At 39.0% G+C, this 19,141-nt stretch overlaps 1 protein-coding gene across 1 annotated transcript in view; it reads left to right on the plus strand.

Annotated features, from left to right (window-relative positions):
- Positions 1-9,148: 9,148 nt before the first annotated feature.
- Positions 9,149-19,141, plus strand: part of GDA (guanine deaminase) — a 96,327-nt gene continuing 86,334 nt past the window's right edge. Inside the window, exon 1 of the mRNA XM_001365045.4 lies at positions 9,149-9,566. Coding sequence (XP_001365082.2) covers positions 9,444-9,566 — 123 coding nt within the window. The 5' untranslated portion in view covers positions 9,149-9,443. The remainder of the gene's footprint in view (positions 9,567-19,141) is intronic.

Genomic DNA, 19,141 nt, shown 5'->3' on the forward strand with positions numbered 1-19,141 from the left:
CTTAGTAAATCCTAAGGCGTTTCCCTAAAATACATAGAAATTAAGTGAATTGTCCAGGGTCACACAACTACCACTTGTCAGGAGAGGATTTGAACTCCACAAATAAATATAGATTTAAAGTTGAAAGGGACCAGAGGGGTCATCTAGTCTAATCTCCTCATTTTACATATGCAAAACAAATTTCTATATTAGCTATGTTGGAGGGGGAAAAAAAGAAAAATTAAGAAAGTAAAAAAAATATATTTTAATTTGTACTCAGAATTCATCAAGTCTCTCTGGAAGTGGATAGCATTTTTCATCATGAGTCCTTTGGAATTGTCTTAGATCATTATATCTAAGAGATACAAAGAGAGTCATCATTACAATGTTGCTGTTACAAAATGATTGTCTTTAAACATACGTCTGACGAAGTCCCTGTACTTTCAAGACACTTTTGTCTTGCTCTGTTTCCTCTAGGATGAAACATAAATTCTTCTGCTTGACTTAAAAATTTTTTTAAATTTAGAACTTTATCTTCTGTTTTAGAACAAGTACTAAGTATCAGTTCCAAGGCCAAAGAGTGGTAAGGACTAGGCAACTAGGGTTAAGTGACTTGCCCAGGGTCACATAGCTAGGAAGTATCTAAGGGCAGATTTGAACCCAAGATCTTTAGTGTCCAGTCCTGACTCTTTATACACAGAGCTACTTAGGTATCTCACAAAGCCTTTCTTGATCCCCCAGCTTCCAGTGTGCTCCTTCCCTTACAACCCCCAATTTTTTCTTTTTAATAATAAGCCTTACCTTCTATCTTAGAATCGATACTATGTATTGGTTCCAAGGCGGAGGAGTGGCAAGGGCTAGGCAATGGCAGTCAAGTGACTTGCCCAGGGTCACACAGCTAGGAAGTGTCTGGGGTCAGATTTGAACCCAGGACCTCTCATCTCTTACAACCCCAAGTTTAACTGCCTTGTATTTATTTTATATTTATTCTCTGTATACTAATATAGGTACATATTTTCTCTCCAGGACAAGTTTCCCCTTGAGAGCAGAGCCTGTGTTTTAGTTTTGTCTTTGTGTAATGCAATGTCTGGTATATAATACGTGCTTAATAAATGTTTGTGACTGATCAGTTGATTGTCCAAGATCACATAGCTAGTCAGCAGCAGATCCTACCTGGTCCAGATCTTCTTTCCCATGCCACATTGACTCAGGACGACTCTCTTCCTCCTTCACAGCAGAAGAAATTCAACAAAGGAAGTGTATGACAAAATGTCTTTCTCGTTTTCCCATTTAAAAAAAAATGGTGCAACATAATTTGCTTAAGCACTTTGGCTTAAGACTTTAAGGAACAGAAACTTTCCAAATATGATGAAAAGAAAAGGCTCTGGTTTCCGTGGTTTCTGAGATCTGGTCCTACTGACTGCATGAATCTCTTCATTTCTTCTTGGTTGGGGACATCTAGACCTGCTTCCTGCCTCTGGCCTGACACCTGTAGTTGTCATTTCATGACAGTTTGGGCCATGACCCTTCCTTCCATTGGTGTTCTGTGCCCTTTAAGGCATCTCAGCCCCTTTGTGGACTGATGGAACAAGACTAGCTTCTTCAGCAATAGCTTGCATTCATTGTACAAATAGGGCTTCCATACACTGAAGAAGGTGGCATTTTATAAATTCATTAGGGCATGGGCTCCATTGTCTTTCAGTCATTGCAGTTGTATTTGGGGTTTTCTTGACAGAGATATTGGGATGGCTTGCCATTTCCCTTCTCTAGCTCATTTTACAGGGGAGGAAACTGAGGCAAACAGAGTTAAGTGACTTGTCCAGGGTCACAAAGCTAGTAAATGTCTGAGGCTGAATTTGAACTCAGAAAGAGGAGTCTTCCTGGCTCTAAGCCTAGCACTTTACCCACTGGGTCATAGAGCTGCTCCACATAACTCCCTAGGTCTAGTGTACTAAGCATCAATGGGTGTGAGATCCACTACTTTAGGGAGTTATTAGGGAGTATGGAGAGGATAAGTGATTTTCTCCAGTTGGTGGAGGTGCAGTGAATAGCGTACTAGATCTGGAGTCAGGCTTTTTTTTTTAATCCCTCACCTTCTGTTTAAATTCCAAGATAGATGAGCAATTGGGGTTGAGTGACTTGTCCAGAGTCACACAGCCACAAAGTATCTGAGTTCAAATCTGAACTCAACTCCTATTGTATCCAGGCCTGGCTCTCTATCCATAGAGCAATCTAGATTCTCCTTATTTCCTTTCTTAGATACTTTCTTAGCTGTGGGACTGCAGGTGAGCCACTTAACCTCTTTGTCCCAGTTTCCTCAGCTATAAAACAAGGATAATAATAGCACCTACCTCACAGGGTTGTTGTGAGGATCAAATAAAATAATATTTGTAAAGTGCTTAGCACTTTATGCTTAATAAATGCTTGTTCTCTTTCCTCCCCTTTCTGATCACTTAAAAATATGTATGGTTTAGGTGGCTCAGTGGATTGGAGGCCAGGCCTAGCTAGAGACAGGAGTTCCTGGATTCAAATCTGGTCCCAAATACTTCCTAACTGTGTGATGCTGGGCAAGTCACTTAACCTCCATTGCCTATTCTTTACTACTCTTCTGCCTTGGAACCAATATACAGTATTGATTCTAAGATGGAAGATAATTAAAGGTAATTAAAACTAATTTAAAAAATTTTAAATTTTATCTTTATTTTTATTTCAATAACAAATTTACACGTTTTCCAGTTATATGATTCATGTTGTCTCCCTCCTCTCTTCCCTCCAGTATTGATTCTAAGATGGAAGATAATTAAAGGTAATTAAAACTAATTTAAAAAATTTTAAATTTTATCTTTATTTTTATTTCAATAACAAATTTACACGTTTTCCAGTTATATGATTCATGTTGTCTCCCTCCTCTCTTCCCTCCCTCCTCCCAGAGTTGACAAGCAATTCCACTGGGTTTTACATGTATTGTCACTCAAAATCTATTTCCATATTATTGATTTTTGTAAGAGAATAATCTTATAAAACCCAAACCACAAATCATATACCCAAATAAACAAGTGATAAATCGTATGTTTTCATTTGGATTTTTACTCCAACAGTTCTTTCTCTAGAGACAGATAGTATTCTTTAAAAGATAATTTTTAAAAGGCAATTAAAGGTAACTTTTAAAAAATGTTAGTTTGTCTGAAAAGACCCGAGTTTTAGTGTACTGCAAATGCATTGTGTGTCATCAGTGTGACATGGTGGCCAAAAAAGCTAAGAGTACCTTGGGCTGCATTGAGAGGGATACAGGAATCAAAGTATCTGACCTTATTCACTTGGCCAGACAACATTTGGAATTTTGTATTCAGTTGCGGGAGTCCCTGTCATTGAAGGATACTGATGAGATGGACAATATCCAAACGAGGGCAACCAGAATGGTGAAGGGATGTGCCATAAAATGTTTTGTTGAAGGGACTGGGAATAATTTCCCTGGAGAAGAGAAGACTGGGGAGAAAGGATCAATGTCTTTATGTGAGCATCTATCAAGTGGTAAGGGAAATAATAGACTGGCAAGGTTTTCAGCCTTTGAAAGCAAAACTAGGACTCATGGGCAGAAATTACAAAGACAGAAAAAAACATCAAACTGTGTAACAATGAGAATTTCTCCCTAAGGGAAAGAGCTGCCTTGGAAGTGGCATCTCCTCCCTCTAGAGGTCTACCAACTGGCTATATGATGGCTTTCCAGGGATGGAGTAGTGGAAATTCTTTTCCAGTTATGGGTTGGACTCAACCACTGCAGAGATTCCTTCCACTGGAAAATTCTTCCATGTACCCCCTTGTGTATCCTGGACCACATTCCCCCTGAGATGATTGAAGGACACACACACAAGGAGAAGGCAGTTTGGTGGTACATAGGAGTGCTAAGTTGGGAACTGCTGGCGGGAAATCTTCCTGCGACAATGAGACCCACAGAAGTATCACCAAGACGGATCTGAAGTTTCCTGGAGCTCAGGAGCTGATCACCAGGTTACATAACTTCAGAGGACTGGGCCTCCCCCAGGTTTGGGGCCCTCCCTGGGTATGGGGCCATTGCTAAAGGGCACACTACTCTTATATTTATTCTACCTTCTCCTCCCTGCTACACCCTAAGCCCTTTCTTTTTTAATGGGTTTTTGTGTATTGCATATATTGAGGGGAAATGGAGTGACAAAAGTGGATCCATGATGCCTCCATTCTTCATCCTCTAATCTAAGAAACTGTTTAATAAATAGTTAAATGTTTTGTGTAAAAAAAAAAAGAAAATGTTGTGATTTTTGAGACAGTCAATCAAGCAACAAGAATTTATTAAATGCTTACATTTAATATTAAATGCTTACAATTTAATATTAAATAAATAATATTTAATTTAATAAAAAATGCTTACATAGGAACAGCTAGGTGTTCAGTGGATTGAGAGTCAGAAACCAGAGATGGGAGGTAGTAGGTTCAAATCTAGCCTCAGACACTTCCAGATTTTCAACCCTTGGTAAGTCACTTAAGCCTCATTGCCTAGCCCTTACTGGTCTTCTGCCTTGGAACCAATACACAGAATTGACTCTAAGATGAAAGGTAAAGTTAAAAAAAAAAAAGATAATATAAGATTGTAAGCTCCCTCCATTAGATTGTAGGCTCCTTGAAGGCAGGGACTTTTGGCCTCTTTTTGCATTCTTAGCACTTAGCACATGTTTAACAAATATTTATTGATTTTTAAAAATTCAATTGAATTATGTACATACATGATATAGATAGGATAAATGAGAAATAATCTTAGAATGAACACCTTATTAGTGGGGAGGTTGCTGGGGAGAGGAATGGACAGGCATCCTGTAAAAGGTAGGATCAGAGCAGAGTCCAGAAGGAAGCAAGAGAAGCTGGGAGGCAGACACAAGAAGATAAAGGATTCCAGGCATGATGGACAACCAGGGAAAAGGCAAAGACTTAGAATATTTCAGTTTCTTATGTGAGGAAAAGCAAGAAGACCAGTGTCACTAGACCATAGAATAGGAAAAGGAGAGCAAATATAAGAAGACTGGAAAAGTAGGAGGGGGCCAGGTTGTGGAAAAAAAAAAAGCTTTAAAAACCAAACAGAGGAGTTTATATTTATTTGGTCCTGGCGGTAATAGGAAGCTACTGGTATTTATTGAGGAGGGGAGTGATGCAGATCTGCACTTTTGGAGAATCACTTTGATTGCTGAATGGAAAATGGACTGGAGTGGGGAGAGACTAGCAGCAGTGGGCTATTGCATTAGTTCAGGCACAGGAGATGAAGGCCTGGACCACCATAATGGATTTGAGTAGAGAGAAGGAGACACATAGAAGAGATGCTATGAAAGTAGAAACGACAGAACTGGGCATTGGATTCGGATTCAAATATAGCTCTTCCTGAAACTAAACCTAGAACTGTTTTAGGCCAACTACCTCTTTATTTTTATTTTTTATTTCAAATCCTTTTCTTCAGTCTTAGAATCAATACTGTAGGTAAGTTTTCTTTCTTTATTAAAAAAAAAAAAACAAACTCTGTCTTGGTATCAATTCTAAGACAGAAAAACAACAAGGGCCAGCCAATGGGGGTTAAGTGACTCCGGTCAGTCACACAGTTAGGAAGTATCTGAGGCCAGAATTTGCACCAAGGACCTCCAGAGTCTCTAGACTTGGTTCTCAATTAGTTACCCCTTCCACACTACTTCTTAGTGATTAACAATTGACTTTTTTTTTAAGTGCTACATAATGGATAGGGTGCTGGCTTTGAAACCTGAAGACCTAGGTTTGAATCCTACCTGTAGACTAGCTGTGTGACTGAGGACAAATCACTAAAACTTTCAGCCTTAGTTTCTTCTTCTGTAAAATGGGAATAATTGTCATTCTTATTTTATAGTTTTTTAAATAGATGACTTTCTGGTTTTTAAATTTAGTTATATTTTAATTAATTTTTTTACCAATTACATGTAATAACAAAAATTCTACACAAGTTTTCCTAAGTTATATGATTGAATTTTTCTCTCTCCCTCCTTTTCCTTCCCCCATCCCAGTGCTGGTTATTTTATAGTTTTTGAGGATCAGGTGAGATAATATATGACAAGGGCTCTGTAAAATTTAAAGTGATATATAAACATCAGGTATTATTATTATTAGCTGAGAATATCACTAGCCATGGAGAGTAGGAGGAAATGACTAGAAGAAAATGGTTCCCTGATGCCTTGCAATCTAAAGGAGACCCATAATCTGAGAGTGGATAGAGAAAACAAGCAGAGGGAAGGAACCAGACTATTGAAGTCCATAATTAGAAGTGTAGAACCTTGGCTGGAAGGCACAACAGCACTAGGAGATAGAGGTTCCTGGGCATTCATGACCTGGCACCAGTCTGAGTGGGAATGGAAAGAGAACCATGGACCTCTCAGAAGGGCGAGCTTACTGACGGAAATGTGCATGGGGCAAGATCCATAAATACAGAATGCCATGTGGTATGGAAGGCCATGAAGAGAAAGCCTGTTTTTATTTTTAATATTTTTCTCAGGGTCTATTTTCTAAGAAGAGCAGATCCATCTTCTATTCTGAAGTACATGGATAGAAAGAGGAAGGTTCTACCTTTCTTTTATGATCTCTGTGCTAGCTGGGAGAGTCTCCTTGGGTTTTGCCAGGTGGAAGATGTAGAATAGCTAATGAAGTCAGGAGAATCAGAACAGAGAGGCTGTGTGTGTGTGTGTGTGTGTGTGTGTGTGTGTGTGTGTGTGTGCTCAGGGGACACACAGATGTTATTTCACCTTTATGGGCCTCAATTTCCTCATCTGTAATGAGAGTCAAATTGGCCTAGATGATCCCAAAGGCCTTCCAGCTCTAAATTCTTTAAAGTTTAGCCCTAGACAGTAGGAACATTTCCCACTTTCCATGAGGCAAAGATGGTCACGTTAGTTATAGGTTCAATATGAATTATTTTTTCCCCTAAGACAGCCCCAATTTCAAGAATATATATATATATGCACACACATCTATAAATATACACATATATGCAAAATACACACATAAATATATATTATATGACATATCACACTTCCTATTCTTGAAATTATAAATTCTATACATTAATTTATATATAGATAAATATAATTATTTCCTATATTTCCCTCTCCTTACTCCCATCCAGGGAACCATACCTTAAAACAAAGGATAAAGAAGAAAGAGAAGGAAAAAATAGCTTAAGAAAACAGGCAGCAAGATAGTATAGTGGATATGGCTTGGCAGCAGGAGGACGTGGGTTCAAATCTGTCCTAGCATAGCCTAGTGTTTGTTAGCCTAGTGATTGTCACTCTTCTGCCTTAGAATTGATACCAAGACAGAAGGTAATGGTTTAAAAAAAAAAAAAAGAAAGGAAACCAACATATCAACCAAGCCAGACATATTCAGTGTTCCAACCCATAGACTTCTGCATATGCAAAGAAAGGAAGGTATGGGACCATGGGACCAAACTAGGTTATTACAATTACACAGCACTGTTTCAATTTTCTTTGTTGTTCTTTATATTGTTCCAATTATGGTGAACATTGTTTTCCTAATGCTTTATCTTCACTCTACATCCATTCATGTGTCTTCCCATGTTTTTCTGTCTTTTTTAGCCATTGTTTCTTACAGTTCTTCAGTATACATTCATGTATCATAACTTTTTTTAGCCAGTCCTCAATCAATGAGCATCTTTTTCCTGTTCCTTGCTAACATAAAAGTGCTGCAAGAAAATTTCTTTCCTTCTTTTTCCCATCCTCCCTTCCTTTCCTTCCTTCTTTCATCTCTTCCCTTCCCTTCCCTTCTCTCTCCCTCCATATGTATATGTGTATATATATATATATATATATATATATATAGAGAGAGAGAGAGAGAGAGAGAGAGAGAGAGAGACCCCAAGCCAGAGATCAAAGGTTATGGACACTTAATCAGGAAGTATATCTTTTAAGTAACTTTTGCAAATAAAATATTCTTTGTCCACCCAAGTCTAGAAGTTTGGTTCATAAAATAGCCAGTTTACTATTCTTTGAGTTCTTCATATTGTGCTCCTGGAAATAGTGATTCAAAAGAGACTCCTTCACATCAGTTAGCAATATAAAAAAACAAACAAAAACAACAAAAAAAAAACAGGGACCCAGAGAATTCCTGTATATTCATGGTTTTGAAAATAACAATTTATGTAGGAACTGAACAGGGATTCACCCAGGACTCCCCTGGCACTGGCTTAGCCCTCCTCTCAAAGGGAACAAGTAATGGTCTTTCCAGTATATTGGGGCCTAAGTTTCCAAAAAGAGTATCTGAAATTTCAAATTCTAAGAGAAGTTATTGTTTTAAACAGGAAATGAAAACCAAGGGCCATTTGTGAAAGGGAAGAGTAAAAACATCGCATAACTCAAGTACAAGTGTTGGCAACCTTATAAAGATGTCAGTGCCGGGGCTGGGTATTTCCTTTCCAAAGCAAATATAAAAGGAAAGCCTGGACCAAATCGACCAAGTAAACATGAATCATGTGGGCTTTTCCTGGTATCCTAAGAAATCCATCATGGCACCGGCTATGATTATGACTAGCAGTTTTGCAAAACATAAACAACCGTCAAAACTAAATGAAAGTGAAACTAAATCACAGTCCATTAGCTCTCATCACCTCAAACAATGGGGTCGGACACTGTCATAATAGAGTTTGGAGCCGAAAAGAGACTTTAGAAATGATCTAGTCCAACCCTTCATTTTACAGATCAATAGATTTAGTATTAGCAGGAAGCTCATGGGCTATGGAGTCTAGCCTCCCTACTTTACAGATGAGGAAACTGAGGCAGTTGCCTAAGGTCACACATATAGGAAGTTTCTGAGTCAAATCCTAGTCCTTGGGATCTAAATGCAAGTGTTCTTTTTCAATTTTCCATGGATAATCTTTTTAAAAGGAAGGAGCATTAGAAAAACACTCATAAAAGACCGTTTTGTTCTCAAGTTAAAAAAAAAAGGCAGGAAATCTGTCTTCTGCCCTTTTCATTTAACCCACACCCTTAACCTGAGACAGTAACTCAGAATAGTCCCAGAAAAACTTTTAACTCCCAAAGTTAAGCTAATGGGGTAGGGGGGACCCAAAGAGTTAAATCGCAAAGGCAAGAGAAGGGCGGAGAAAACGACTTAGTAACTGCGCTGGCCACTCCCCAAAGGGAAAAGAAGGGTGTAGGGGGAAACCATAGCGCCTGGAAGAAAGCCTATTGGAATCGAGGATCGCTGGGCGAGGCTTCCAGGGGGCCGGCAATCCAGAGACCTGCGGCTTGCTGCAAGAAAAGCCCGTGCTGCAGCTGCTGCGTCTATACTGTCCGCTGCCTCCCAATCATCCTCTCGGCGCTAGCGTCAGCCTTTGCGCTCCGTCCGCGCGCATTGACACCAAGCCTCTTGCCCAGACTCCCGCAGTCTCCTGTCCTGCCAGCGTCTCTGGCATGTGCGCTGCCCACATGTCGCCCCTCGCGCACATCTTCAAAGGGACTTTCGTCCATTCCACCTGGACTTCTCCCATGGAGGTGCTGCACAACCACATCCTCGGCGTGAGCGAAGCTGGCAAAGTAAGCGCCTGGGCTGGGTGCCTGGGAGAAGGTGGGCTGGGACAGACAAATCTACAGGAAGGAAGGGCGCGCGGGGGGGACGAGGGGGTGGTGGCGGTAGTGGTGCGGGTACCTAGGTCGAGGACTTCGCTCCTGGTCCGCGACCGGCTGGAGCCTGTCCAAGGAGCGTGAACTGCTGGGTCCTTTAGAAAAAGCAAGGAATGGTTGTTGCAAGAGAGTTGAACTTAGCCGAGCCTGTCTCTTTGCCAAAGCTGGTAAAAAATACACCCAGATTGTCCTGGCATCAGGTTTAGCCCCCAGCTTTGTGAGTTTCTGAAGGAGTTCCCTCACGTGTTTGGCTTAAAAACCTGTCACTTTGCCTGGACTCCTTTTCTCCAGCTGGTGAACGAGTAGCAGTGGCGGGAGCAGAAAGAAAACCTGGGACTTAATAATTGCTGAAGAAATTTATTAAACCTGGGGAGAGAGAGGGTATTGGGTAGAAGTAGTAGAGGCCACAAAATGACTGATTATTTGTGTTATCAGCTCTGATTGCACTCAAGTGAATTGGTGTTTCTGTGAATGGTAAACAACTTGCAATATCTTTTTTTAAAGGGGAGTGGGGAGACTCCAAGAAATAAATTTTTTTACAACAATAATTATTTGCATTTTAAGGTTCAGAATGCCTTCGTATGTAATGCTACTCATGCATTACAATGCAACATAGAATTATGATAGATATAAAAATTATAGCCTCACTCCACGTTTACAGGTGAAGATATATCTTTTGCCAAAAGAGAAGGACGAATCTGGGAATACTTTAAGCTCATTCCTGTCTCCAGGATTGCAAGCAAAAAAAAAAATGGCTACAACACACCTTGATGACTTGTATTTATCTAAAAATGTTAACAAGGATATTGTCAGTTTTGAACCTTTCCCCTTCAATTTTAAAGATTGGTCAATGTGTTCATCCCTTTAGTTGTTCTAAACGTGATTAAAAAAAAAAATCCTATCTGTAGATTTCTAGATCTGCTATTTTGTTACCTAGGTGATGGAGCATAGCTTCCAGAAACTTAAAGATAAAATGCACTCTTCCTTGGACTGGTTGGTTGCTTGAGGGAGGTGGAAGTAACAAGTTTATAATACTGCTGGACCTAGGATGTTTGAATCAAATCATCTAGGATGGTGTATAAAAAGGCATTTTTTTTAATGCCCTAATATTTTTATGCCCCAATATTTTATACCTTAGCTCAGTGCCTTGCATATCATGTGTACCCAAATGTATGTGTGTTGTATATGTCCATATGCATATTTTTAAATTGATGATTGAGTTGAATTAACCACTCAAACTGTGCTATGGTTAATTACACTGGACTTTGGCCTGAAGCTTTCAGGGAGGGTTTGACACTAAGCTTTTTTAAAAGAGCTAACTGTGGTTTTTGTTAAAAAAAAAAAATTAATAGCAAAATTTGGGTTAAAATGCTTCTTTGGATATTTAGTAGCTTGTATAATCTTGGAGAAATCATTTAATACACCTGAACCTCAATTTCCTTATCAGTAAAATAGGAAGAATGACAATATTTGTCCTACTTACTTCAGTGGGGGTGCTGTGTAGGAAGTCTTTATAAATCTTAAAGCTTTAGAGAGATGTGAAGGGTTACTGTGAAAATTGCTAAATTAACTACAGGGGCTGATGGTGTTGGATTTGAAGTCAATGAACTGGTTTTAAAGCTACCTTACCTACCAAGGGACCTTGGATCTCATTTTCTTCATCTATAAAAGAAGATGGAATAAATTATCTGTAAAAAGTCTCTTCCAGCTCTAGAACTGTGATCATTATATTAACTCCATCACAGCTAGTTTAGCTCTTCTATTTACTTCCTCTTCCCCCCTCCCCCTTTCAGAATTTGAGATATATAAGACAGGATCAGGGTCACCTGGTGAGCAAAGATAGAGAAGAGATATTTAATCATCTGAGAAAAAAGTCACCTTTTCTCTAGGTTCTACAAAAGAATTTGAAGATGGGGCTTGACCAGCCTGTCAATTAATTACCAGTCGAATTCAAAGCAGTATCTGGTTTACAATGTTACATTAAGCTGAGTAAGAATTGAATTAATATAAGGATGAGTTGGTTAAGTTGATCAGCTCATGACAAGAGTTGATCCATGGATCAGATTTCTGTTAGGTGCACAGCTCTTAATTGTATCTCTTGCTAAGGAATTTCTGTCCAATGATTGGTGCATTACATATCTTTGGTATTTTTTTCATTTGTAAATTGCTGGATGTCTTTGCTTCTATAGCATTGCTGTGATGAATCATTTATTAAAAATTTAAATGCATGGAATTCAGGGGAAAGGAAATGTCTTTGCAAGTGAACACATGAATATTCTGAATCACATCATCTACTAATCCTTTAATGAACCCTTAGAGAGTGTGTAAGTATCACTGAACAGGTGTTGATTGTGAGCTCAGTTCTCTCTCAACCTAAGAGCAGCATAGGTACCTGGAACAAAGGAACTATTTTATGCTCACCCCCACCCCCACAGGGCAGTCTTCTCCTCCCTTCTCTTGAATCTTAGGCTGGGCATTACATGGCTTGTAGGGTAGGAAGAAAGGGCAATATGATCCTACCTTCTACTGCAGACACAGAAAGTCAGAGCAAGAGGATCTGTGTTCAGGGAGACTTCAGGCCCAAAGAATGACTCACCATAGTAGCTAAAGGACAGTCATGGTGATTTCATCCAAAAGTGAAATCAAAGCAGTATAAGATAATTTTAAAGCTTATTTACATACACATGGAGATTTAACTTAATTTAATATATTAACATATTAAATTTAATATATTTGTTTTATATTTTATGTATGTAATATATATTTAATTTAATATAAATATATACAAAGCTAATTTCATACATATTTGACTAAACCAGAAACATATTGTAGCCTCCTTGTGTATATATATGTGTGTGGACTTTTCTAGAAGATTTATGTGTATGACATATATATGTATGATATATATTTGTATCATATACACATATACATATACACATAGGTGATAATAGTACCTAGGGAGCCATCAGCATAGTATCTGCCTCATATTAAGTGCTTAATGAGTTATAGATTCAAATACAGGTGAAAGAAACCACAGAGGCCATCTGTTCCTATCCCTTCATTTTATATAGGAAGAAACAAAGACCTAAGGAGGTTAAGTGACATGTCCAAGGTCATATAGATAGTAAGTATGAGAGGTGGGATTTGAACCAAGGTCTTTTAACTCCCCAGATACAGTGTTTTCTAGGTATGATTAGCCATTGTTTGGTTAGAGGAGATTCAATTGGATGGCTGGTGTGGTATGGAATTCTAAGGTATGAGTGTTCCTCCTTATTGTTAAAGTAGATTATTAGCCTTGGGTAATAGGAGCAGATGATGTTGAAGAATCAAGAACTGAGTGTTTAAAGGGAGCAAGGATTGTGGAAGAATGTCCTAAAAGTACTTAAAGGACTTGACTCTACTCAGAAGATCTAAGCTCAAATCTTGTTCTAGCCAAGCACTGTATTATGCCTTGAAGATAAAAAATAAAGAATCAAAAAAGCTCCATTCTCTCTCCTTTTAAAAAAATAACATTTTTTCTCATTATTACATGAAAAAACAATTTAACCTTTCCTGTAAGTTTGAGCCAAATGCCCATCATTTCTCCCTCCCTGCTCTTCCCCCCCCCCCAGCTCCCCTAGATGGTAAGCAATCTGATACAGATTTTGCATGTGTAATAGTGTAAAACATTTTTTTCATATTAGTCATTTTGTAGAAGAGACTTAAGTCTCTGGCTGCATTCAGATTTTACCAGTCCTTTCTCTGGAGACAGATGGCATTTTTCATCATGAGTCCTTGAGGATTGTCTTGGATCATTGTATTGCTAAAAATAGCTAAGTCATTCATAAATGTTTCTCTCATAATATTGCTATTACTGTGTACAATGTTCTCCTGGTTCTTCTCCCTTCACATTTGCATCTGTTCATGTAGGTTTTTCCGGGTATTTCTATAGCAAAAATATATACAATTTTAAAGTCCTTTGGACATAGTTCCAAATTGTTCTCCAGAATGGTTAGATCAGTTCACAATTCCACCTGCAGTGTACTAGTGCCCCGATTTTCCCATCTCCCCATCAATATCTATTATTTTCCTACTCTGTCACATTAGCCAATCTGATAGGTGGGAAGTGTACCCCAGAGTTGCTTTAATTTGCATTTCTCTAATTGAGAGCAATTTAGAGTGTTTTTTCATATAACTTTACAAAACCTTGATTTTTTTTTTCTTCTGAAAACAGCCCGTTCATCTCTTTTGACCATTTATCAATTGGGGAATGATTTGTATTCTTATTAATTTTACTTACCCATATATTTGAGAAATAAGACCTTTATCAGAGATACTTGCTGCAAAAATTTTCCTCCATTTTCTCTTTTTCTTCTAATCTTGGTTGCATTGCTTTTATTTTGCAAAAATTCAGTTTAATATAATCAAAATAACCTGTTTTACATCCTATAATGAACAAGTCTCACTCTCAAGGAGCTTATAAGGTAACAGACTTTATTAAAAACCTATTATGTGGGTCAGCTAGATGGCTTAGTGGATAAAGAGCCATGGCTGGAGACAGGAGGTCCTGGGTTCCTGGCCTCACATACTTCCTAGCCAGATGACTCTGGGTAAGTCACTTAGCCCCCATTGCCTCGCCCCTACTACTCTTTTGCCTTGAAACCAATACTTAATATTGATTCTTTTTCTTAAAAAACAAATCCTTACCTTCTGTCTTAGAATCCATATTATATATTTTTTCCAAGACAGAAGAATGTGTTGGTCTAGGCAATGAGGATTAAATGAGTTGTCCAGGGTCACACAGCTAGGAAGTGTCCAAGGTTAAATTGGAACCCAGGACCTCTTATCTTCAGACCTGGCTCTCAAACCACTGAGCAACCCAGCTATCCCTTTAACAGTAATTCTAAGACTCAAGGTAAGGGTTTTGAAGAAGTTAAAAAAAAAAGGAAAATGGTGCCTGAGTTTGTCTTCATAGAAGCGAGGGGTTCAATGAAGCTAGAGTGAGGAAAAGTAGTAAGTAGGGAGCAGTGAGACTGGGAAGATAAATTGGGACTCTGTTGTCAACATCTTGAGAAACTAATCAAGGGAGTTCATATTTTTATCTTAAGAGGCAATGGAGAGTTTATTGAACAAGGGGAGTAAGATGGGCTGTTTAGCACTTAGAGGAAGTAACCTTGACAACAGCATGAAGGATGGTTTGGAGGGTAAAGAGGATGCCAATTGGTAGGCTGATGCAGTAATCCTGCTGAGAGAGGATGAATGTGGTGCCAGCCTGACTAGAGAGAGCAGGTCATACGAGAGATATGCCAGAGATGCAAAGAGTGAAGGCAACAGATTTGGCAGCATTTGGCTGATAAAGGAGAGATAGTAAAATCTAATGAAGATTTAACAAAGATGGCGGCTCAGACTTGGACCTGTTTCAAGGGAAAGAAAGGTTGAAGGTTAGTCAGGGAAGAGATGACTGGGGGTAGCCATCTGCTGAAGAAGATGGGGAGAATGGAATCAAAGGCATTTGTAGAGAATGGTTATCTTTTCAGAGACTAGGAGAAGAGAGGAGAGATAAAAGTTTGAGGCCAAGGGATTTTGAGATGAAGAGAAGACTGGAGAGAATTCATATGGAATGACCTCCATTTTCTCAGTAAAGTTAAGGGGCCTTTTGTGAGAGAGATGGGAAAGGAAAAGTGTAGGTGGCTTTTGAAAGGAAGAGATTTGGAATGGCTTTTTTGGGGATGAGATTAGGAAATCAATTAAGGAAGAATAAAAAGATTTCCTTGTTGCCTTGAGGGCCCTGTTGAAGTTGGGTAATGTGAATTTATAATTCTCTATAAAAACAACATTACAAGTGTGATATGGAAATCACATGAAAAGACTTATATATATTAATTTAAGGTCGCCAAGGAATTCAGCTATGTGATTCCTAAATGAAAACTCAAGTCAGCAGTCAACCTTTTATGGAGTTTTTTAAAATTATTAACAGGAGGAAGAAAGGCATTAGAGAGAGAAAGGGAGAGAGGGAAAGGGGAGAGAAGGGAATAGGGCTTAAATACCCCCTCTGCTTAGGCTGGGCCAAAGGCCCAGGGCCTTAGATAGCAGAGGCAAAGAAAAGAGATCAGTCCCTATCACTCATGTGACCAAAATGGAGAAACAGTCCGAGGGCCTCCACTCCAAGTACCAGGCTCCAACAACCTCCTTTCCTCCACACAGGAAGTCCCCAGACTCCTCAGCTGTCCTCTACCTCACTTCCTGTGTCTCCCCTGTGCCAATGGAGGCTCTAGCTTAACCCAGGACCACCCAGAGGTCTGTTCCCTTTGCACATGTCTGTTGAAGGTCATATTCTCAAATAATTAAATCTTGAGCTTTGCTGCAGCCCTTCCTAAATCTTGTTACCCTGAGTAGGGTGGAGATTGTAGTTTCCAAGACCTGATTCTGTCATTCCAAGTATCTCTATTGTTATTGATCAGGAAATAGCCAAATCCCATCCTCTAAAGAATGGTTTGAACAGGGTTGAGTAGTTTTGAAATTCACACAAGGCAAATAATTTTGAAAGCCAGTTCAATGCCATGGCCAAGTCTGATTCCAGAAGCATTAGGTGAAACAACCTACTCACCTCCTGAGAGACAGCTGATCAGCTGAAGATGAAGAATAAGACATGCTTTTTTTTAAACAACATTTTATTTGGTCATTTCAAAACATTATTCATTGGAGACAAAAATCATTTTCTTTTCCTCCCCCTCCCCCCCATAGCCAACGCACGATTCCACTGGGTATCACATGTGTTCTTGATTCGCACCCATTTCCACGTTGTTGGTATTTGCATTAGAGTGTTCATTTAGAGTCTCTCCTCAGACATGTCCCCTCAACCCCTGTAGTCAAGCAGTTGCTTTTCCTCTGTGTTTTTACTCCCACAGTTTGTCCTCTGCTTGTGGATAGTGTTTTTTAGATCCCTGCAGATTGTTCAGGGACATTGCATTGCCACAAATGGAGAAGGCCATTACATTTGATTGTACCACAATGTATCAGTCTCTATGTACAATGTTTTTCTGGTTCTGCTCCTTTCGCTCTGCATCACTTCCTGGAGGTTGTTCCAGTCTCCATGGAATTTCTCCACTTTATTGTTCCTTTTTGCACAATAGCATTCCATCACCATCATATACCACAATTTGTTCAGCCATTCCCCAATTGATGGGCATCCCCTCATTTTCCAATTTTTGGCCACCACAAAGAGCGCAGCTATGAATATTTTTGTACAAGTCTTTTTCCTTATCTCTTTGGGGTACAAACCCAGCAGTGCTATGACTGGATCAAAGGGCAGACAAATTGCCCTCCAGAATGGTTGGATCAATTCACAACTCCACCAGCAATGAATTAGTGTGAATTACTTTGTGGCATCCCCTCCAGCATTCATTACTTTCCTTTGCTGTCATGTTAGCCAATCTGCTAGGTGTGAGGTGATACCTCAGAGTTGTTTTGATTTGCATTTCTCTGATTATAAGAGATTTAGAACACTTTTTCATGTGCTTATTAATAGCTTTGATTTCTTTATCTGAAAACTGACTATTTATGTCCCTTGCTCATTTATCAATTGGAGAATGCCTTGGTTTTTTTGTACAATTGATTTAGCTCTTTGTAAATTTGAGTAAATAAACCTTTGTCAGAGGTTTTTATGAAGATTGTTTCCCAATTTGTTGCTTCCCTTCGGATTTTAGTTACATTGGTTTTGTTTGTATAGAAGCTTTTTAATTTGATGTAGTCAAAATTATTTATTTTACATTTTGTGACTCTAAGTCTTGCTTGGTTAAGGCATATTTTTTGATCAGGAACAATATAAGATTTTTCCTCTTAACCATTTAAGTATATATAATATATATATATATATATATATGTATATGTAGATATATGCATATACACACATTTTTAAAATCAGGTTTTTTTACTTTGTTTTTGTCCCCCCCCCTCATGGGGAAGATAAAAGAAGAAAGAAAATAAAAATAAATACATAAAAAAATTAATTTCCAGCCATAGTTATGAGAATACGGATGTCCTCCCAAGTAAAACTGGGCAAGTAACCTAAAAGGTCCAAACCATAGTTCTCCTCATATATAAAATAAGTGAAGACATGAAGTCAAGATTCTGAAAGTGACTTTGAAGTGGAGCCCTCTCACAAATATTCAAGTCAGCAAACATTTATTAAGAGCCTACTATGTAGGGCAGCTCAGTGCCCAGGGGCTTAGTAGATAGAGAGCCAAGACTGGAATTGGGAGGTCCGGGGTTCAAATATGGCACTATACAATTAATAATTTGTGATTCTGGGCAAGTCACTTAATCCCAGTTGCCCCACTCTTACTGTTCTTCAGCCTTGAAACTGATATTTAGTATTGATTCTAAGGCAGGAGGTAGGATTTTTTTTAAGTGCCTACTATGTGCCAAGCTCTCTACTCCTGGGAGATACATATAAGAAAAAGACAGTCTCTATTCTCAAGGCACTTACAATCTAATAGGGAAAAACAGTACACAAAAGGAAACTGGAAAGGAAGTCAGAGGTACCTGGTCCATGGGGGCATGTTGTTTGTAGAGTTGAAGCCAAGTGGAGAAGCTGAAGGTAAAGGAATTCAACTGAAATCTAAGCTCTCTCTATAAAGAAAGACTTGGGAAGGAGTTTACTGCTCCACCCTCCAATTAGAGGGGAGTGAAAGGAAACTGAGGGTGCTGAGCATCAAAGCTGAATCAGTCTCTAAGATGAGGGGATTTCAGGTTTATCCTGCAGGTGGCAAGATGTTTCTGGAATCCAAACCAAGCAGAACAACTCTGGGAAGTGATGATTATGGTGATTACAATGAGGGGTGAGCATAGAGGCATGTTGGCTTGGAATATTAATCCAGAGGTTTTTTAAAGACCTTACTCTGTGGAGGAAATGACATTAAAATGAAGGGAGAGGTGAGCTTACTTTGGAAGAAAGAACTTGTGGTAAAAGCAACTTGTCAGCTTCCTATGGGTGACCCTAGTTTCTCCTATTAAAGGAGGAAGTTGCCACATGCCTCCTTTGCTAGTGATCCTGATCTTATCATCTGTGGCTGGGCCATTGGGGGACTGGCCAGTTAGGTGGAAAGACAGCCCTAGAAAAGGGGCTAAATGAGGTAGCATGGCCATTCAGACGGGTGGTTCTTTGTAGGAGGATGGAGGAAAACTGACTCCCTGAAAGTTATCATGAGGCTGAGCCCTGCTTGCCCAGTTTCGATTCCAGCTAGCTGTGCCTAAAACCTCAGAAATGCCAGACATCTATGAACATTCATAAAGAATTGAGAGGAAGAGACTGTCATCTTTTCCCTTGTTTTACTGAAGGAATTGTGAAACATTATTGCACAGCTGCATTTCTTGAGCTTAAAAGTACAGCAAGAGGTTGTGTTAAAGGAAGTGTTTGGGGCAAAACTGTTAAAAGCATAGATGTAGTCAGTAGGAGGAAATTGTAGATTCTCGGAAATTATGGACTAGTAAAACTGATCTCAATTCCC

Source organism: Monodelphis domestica, chromosome 7 (assembly GCF_027887165.1).
Source record: "Monodelphis domestica isolate mMonDom1 chromosome 7, mMonDom1.pri, whole genome shotgun sequence".
NCBI lineage: Eukaryota > Metazoa > Chordata > Mammalia > Didelphimorphia > Didelphidae > Monodelphis > Monodelphis domestica.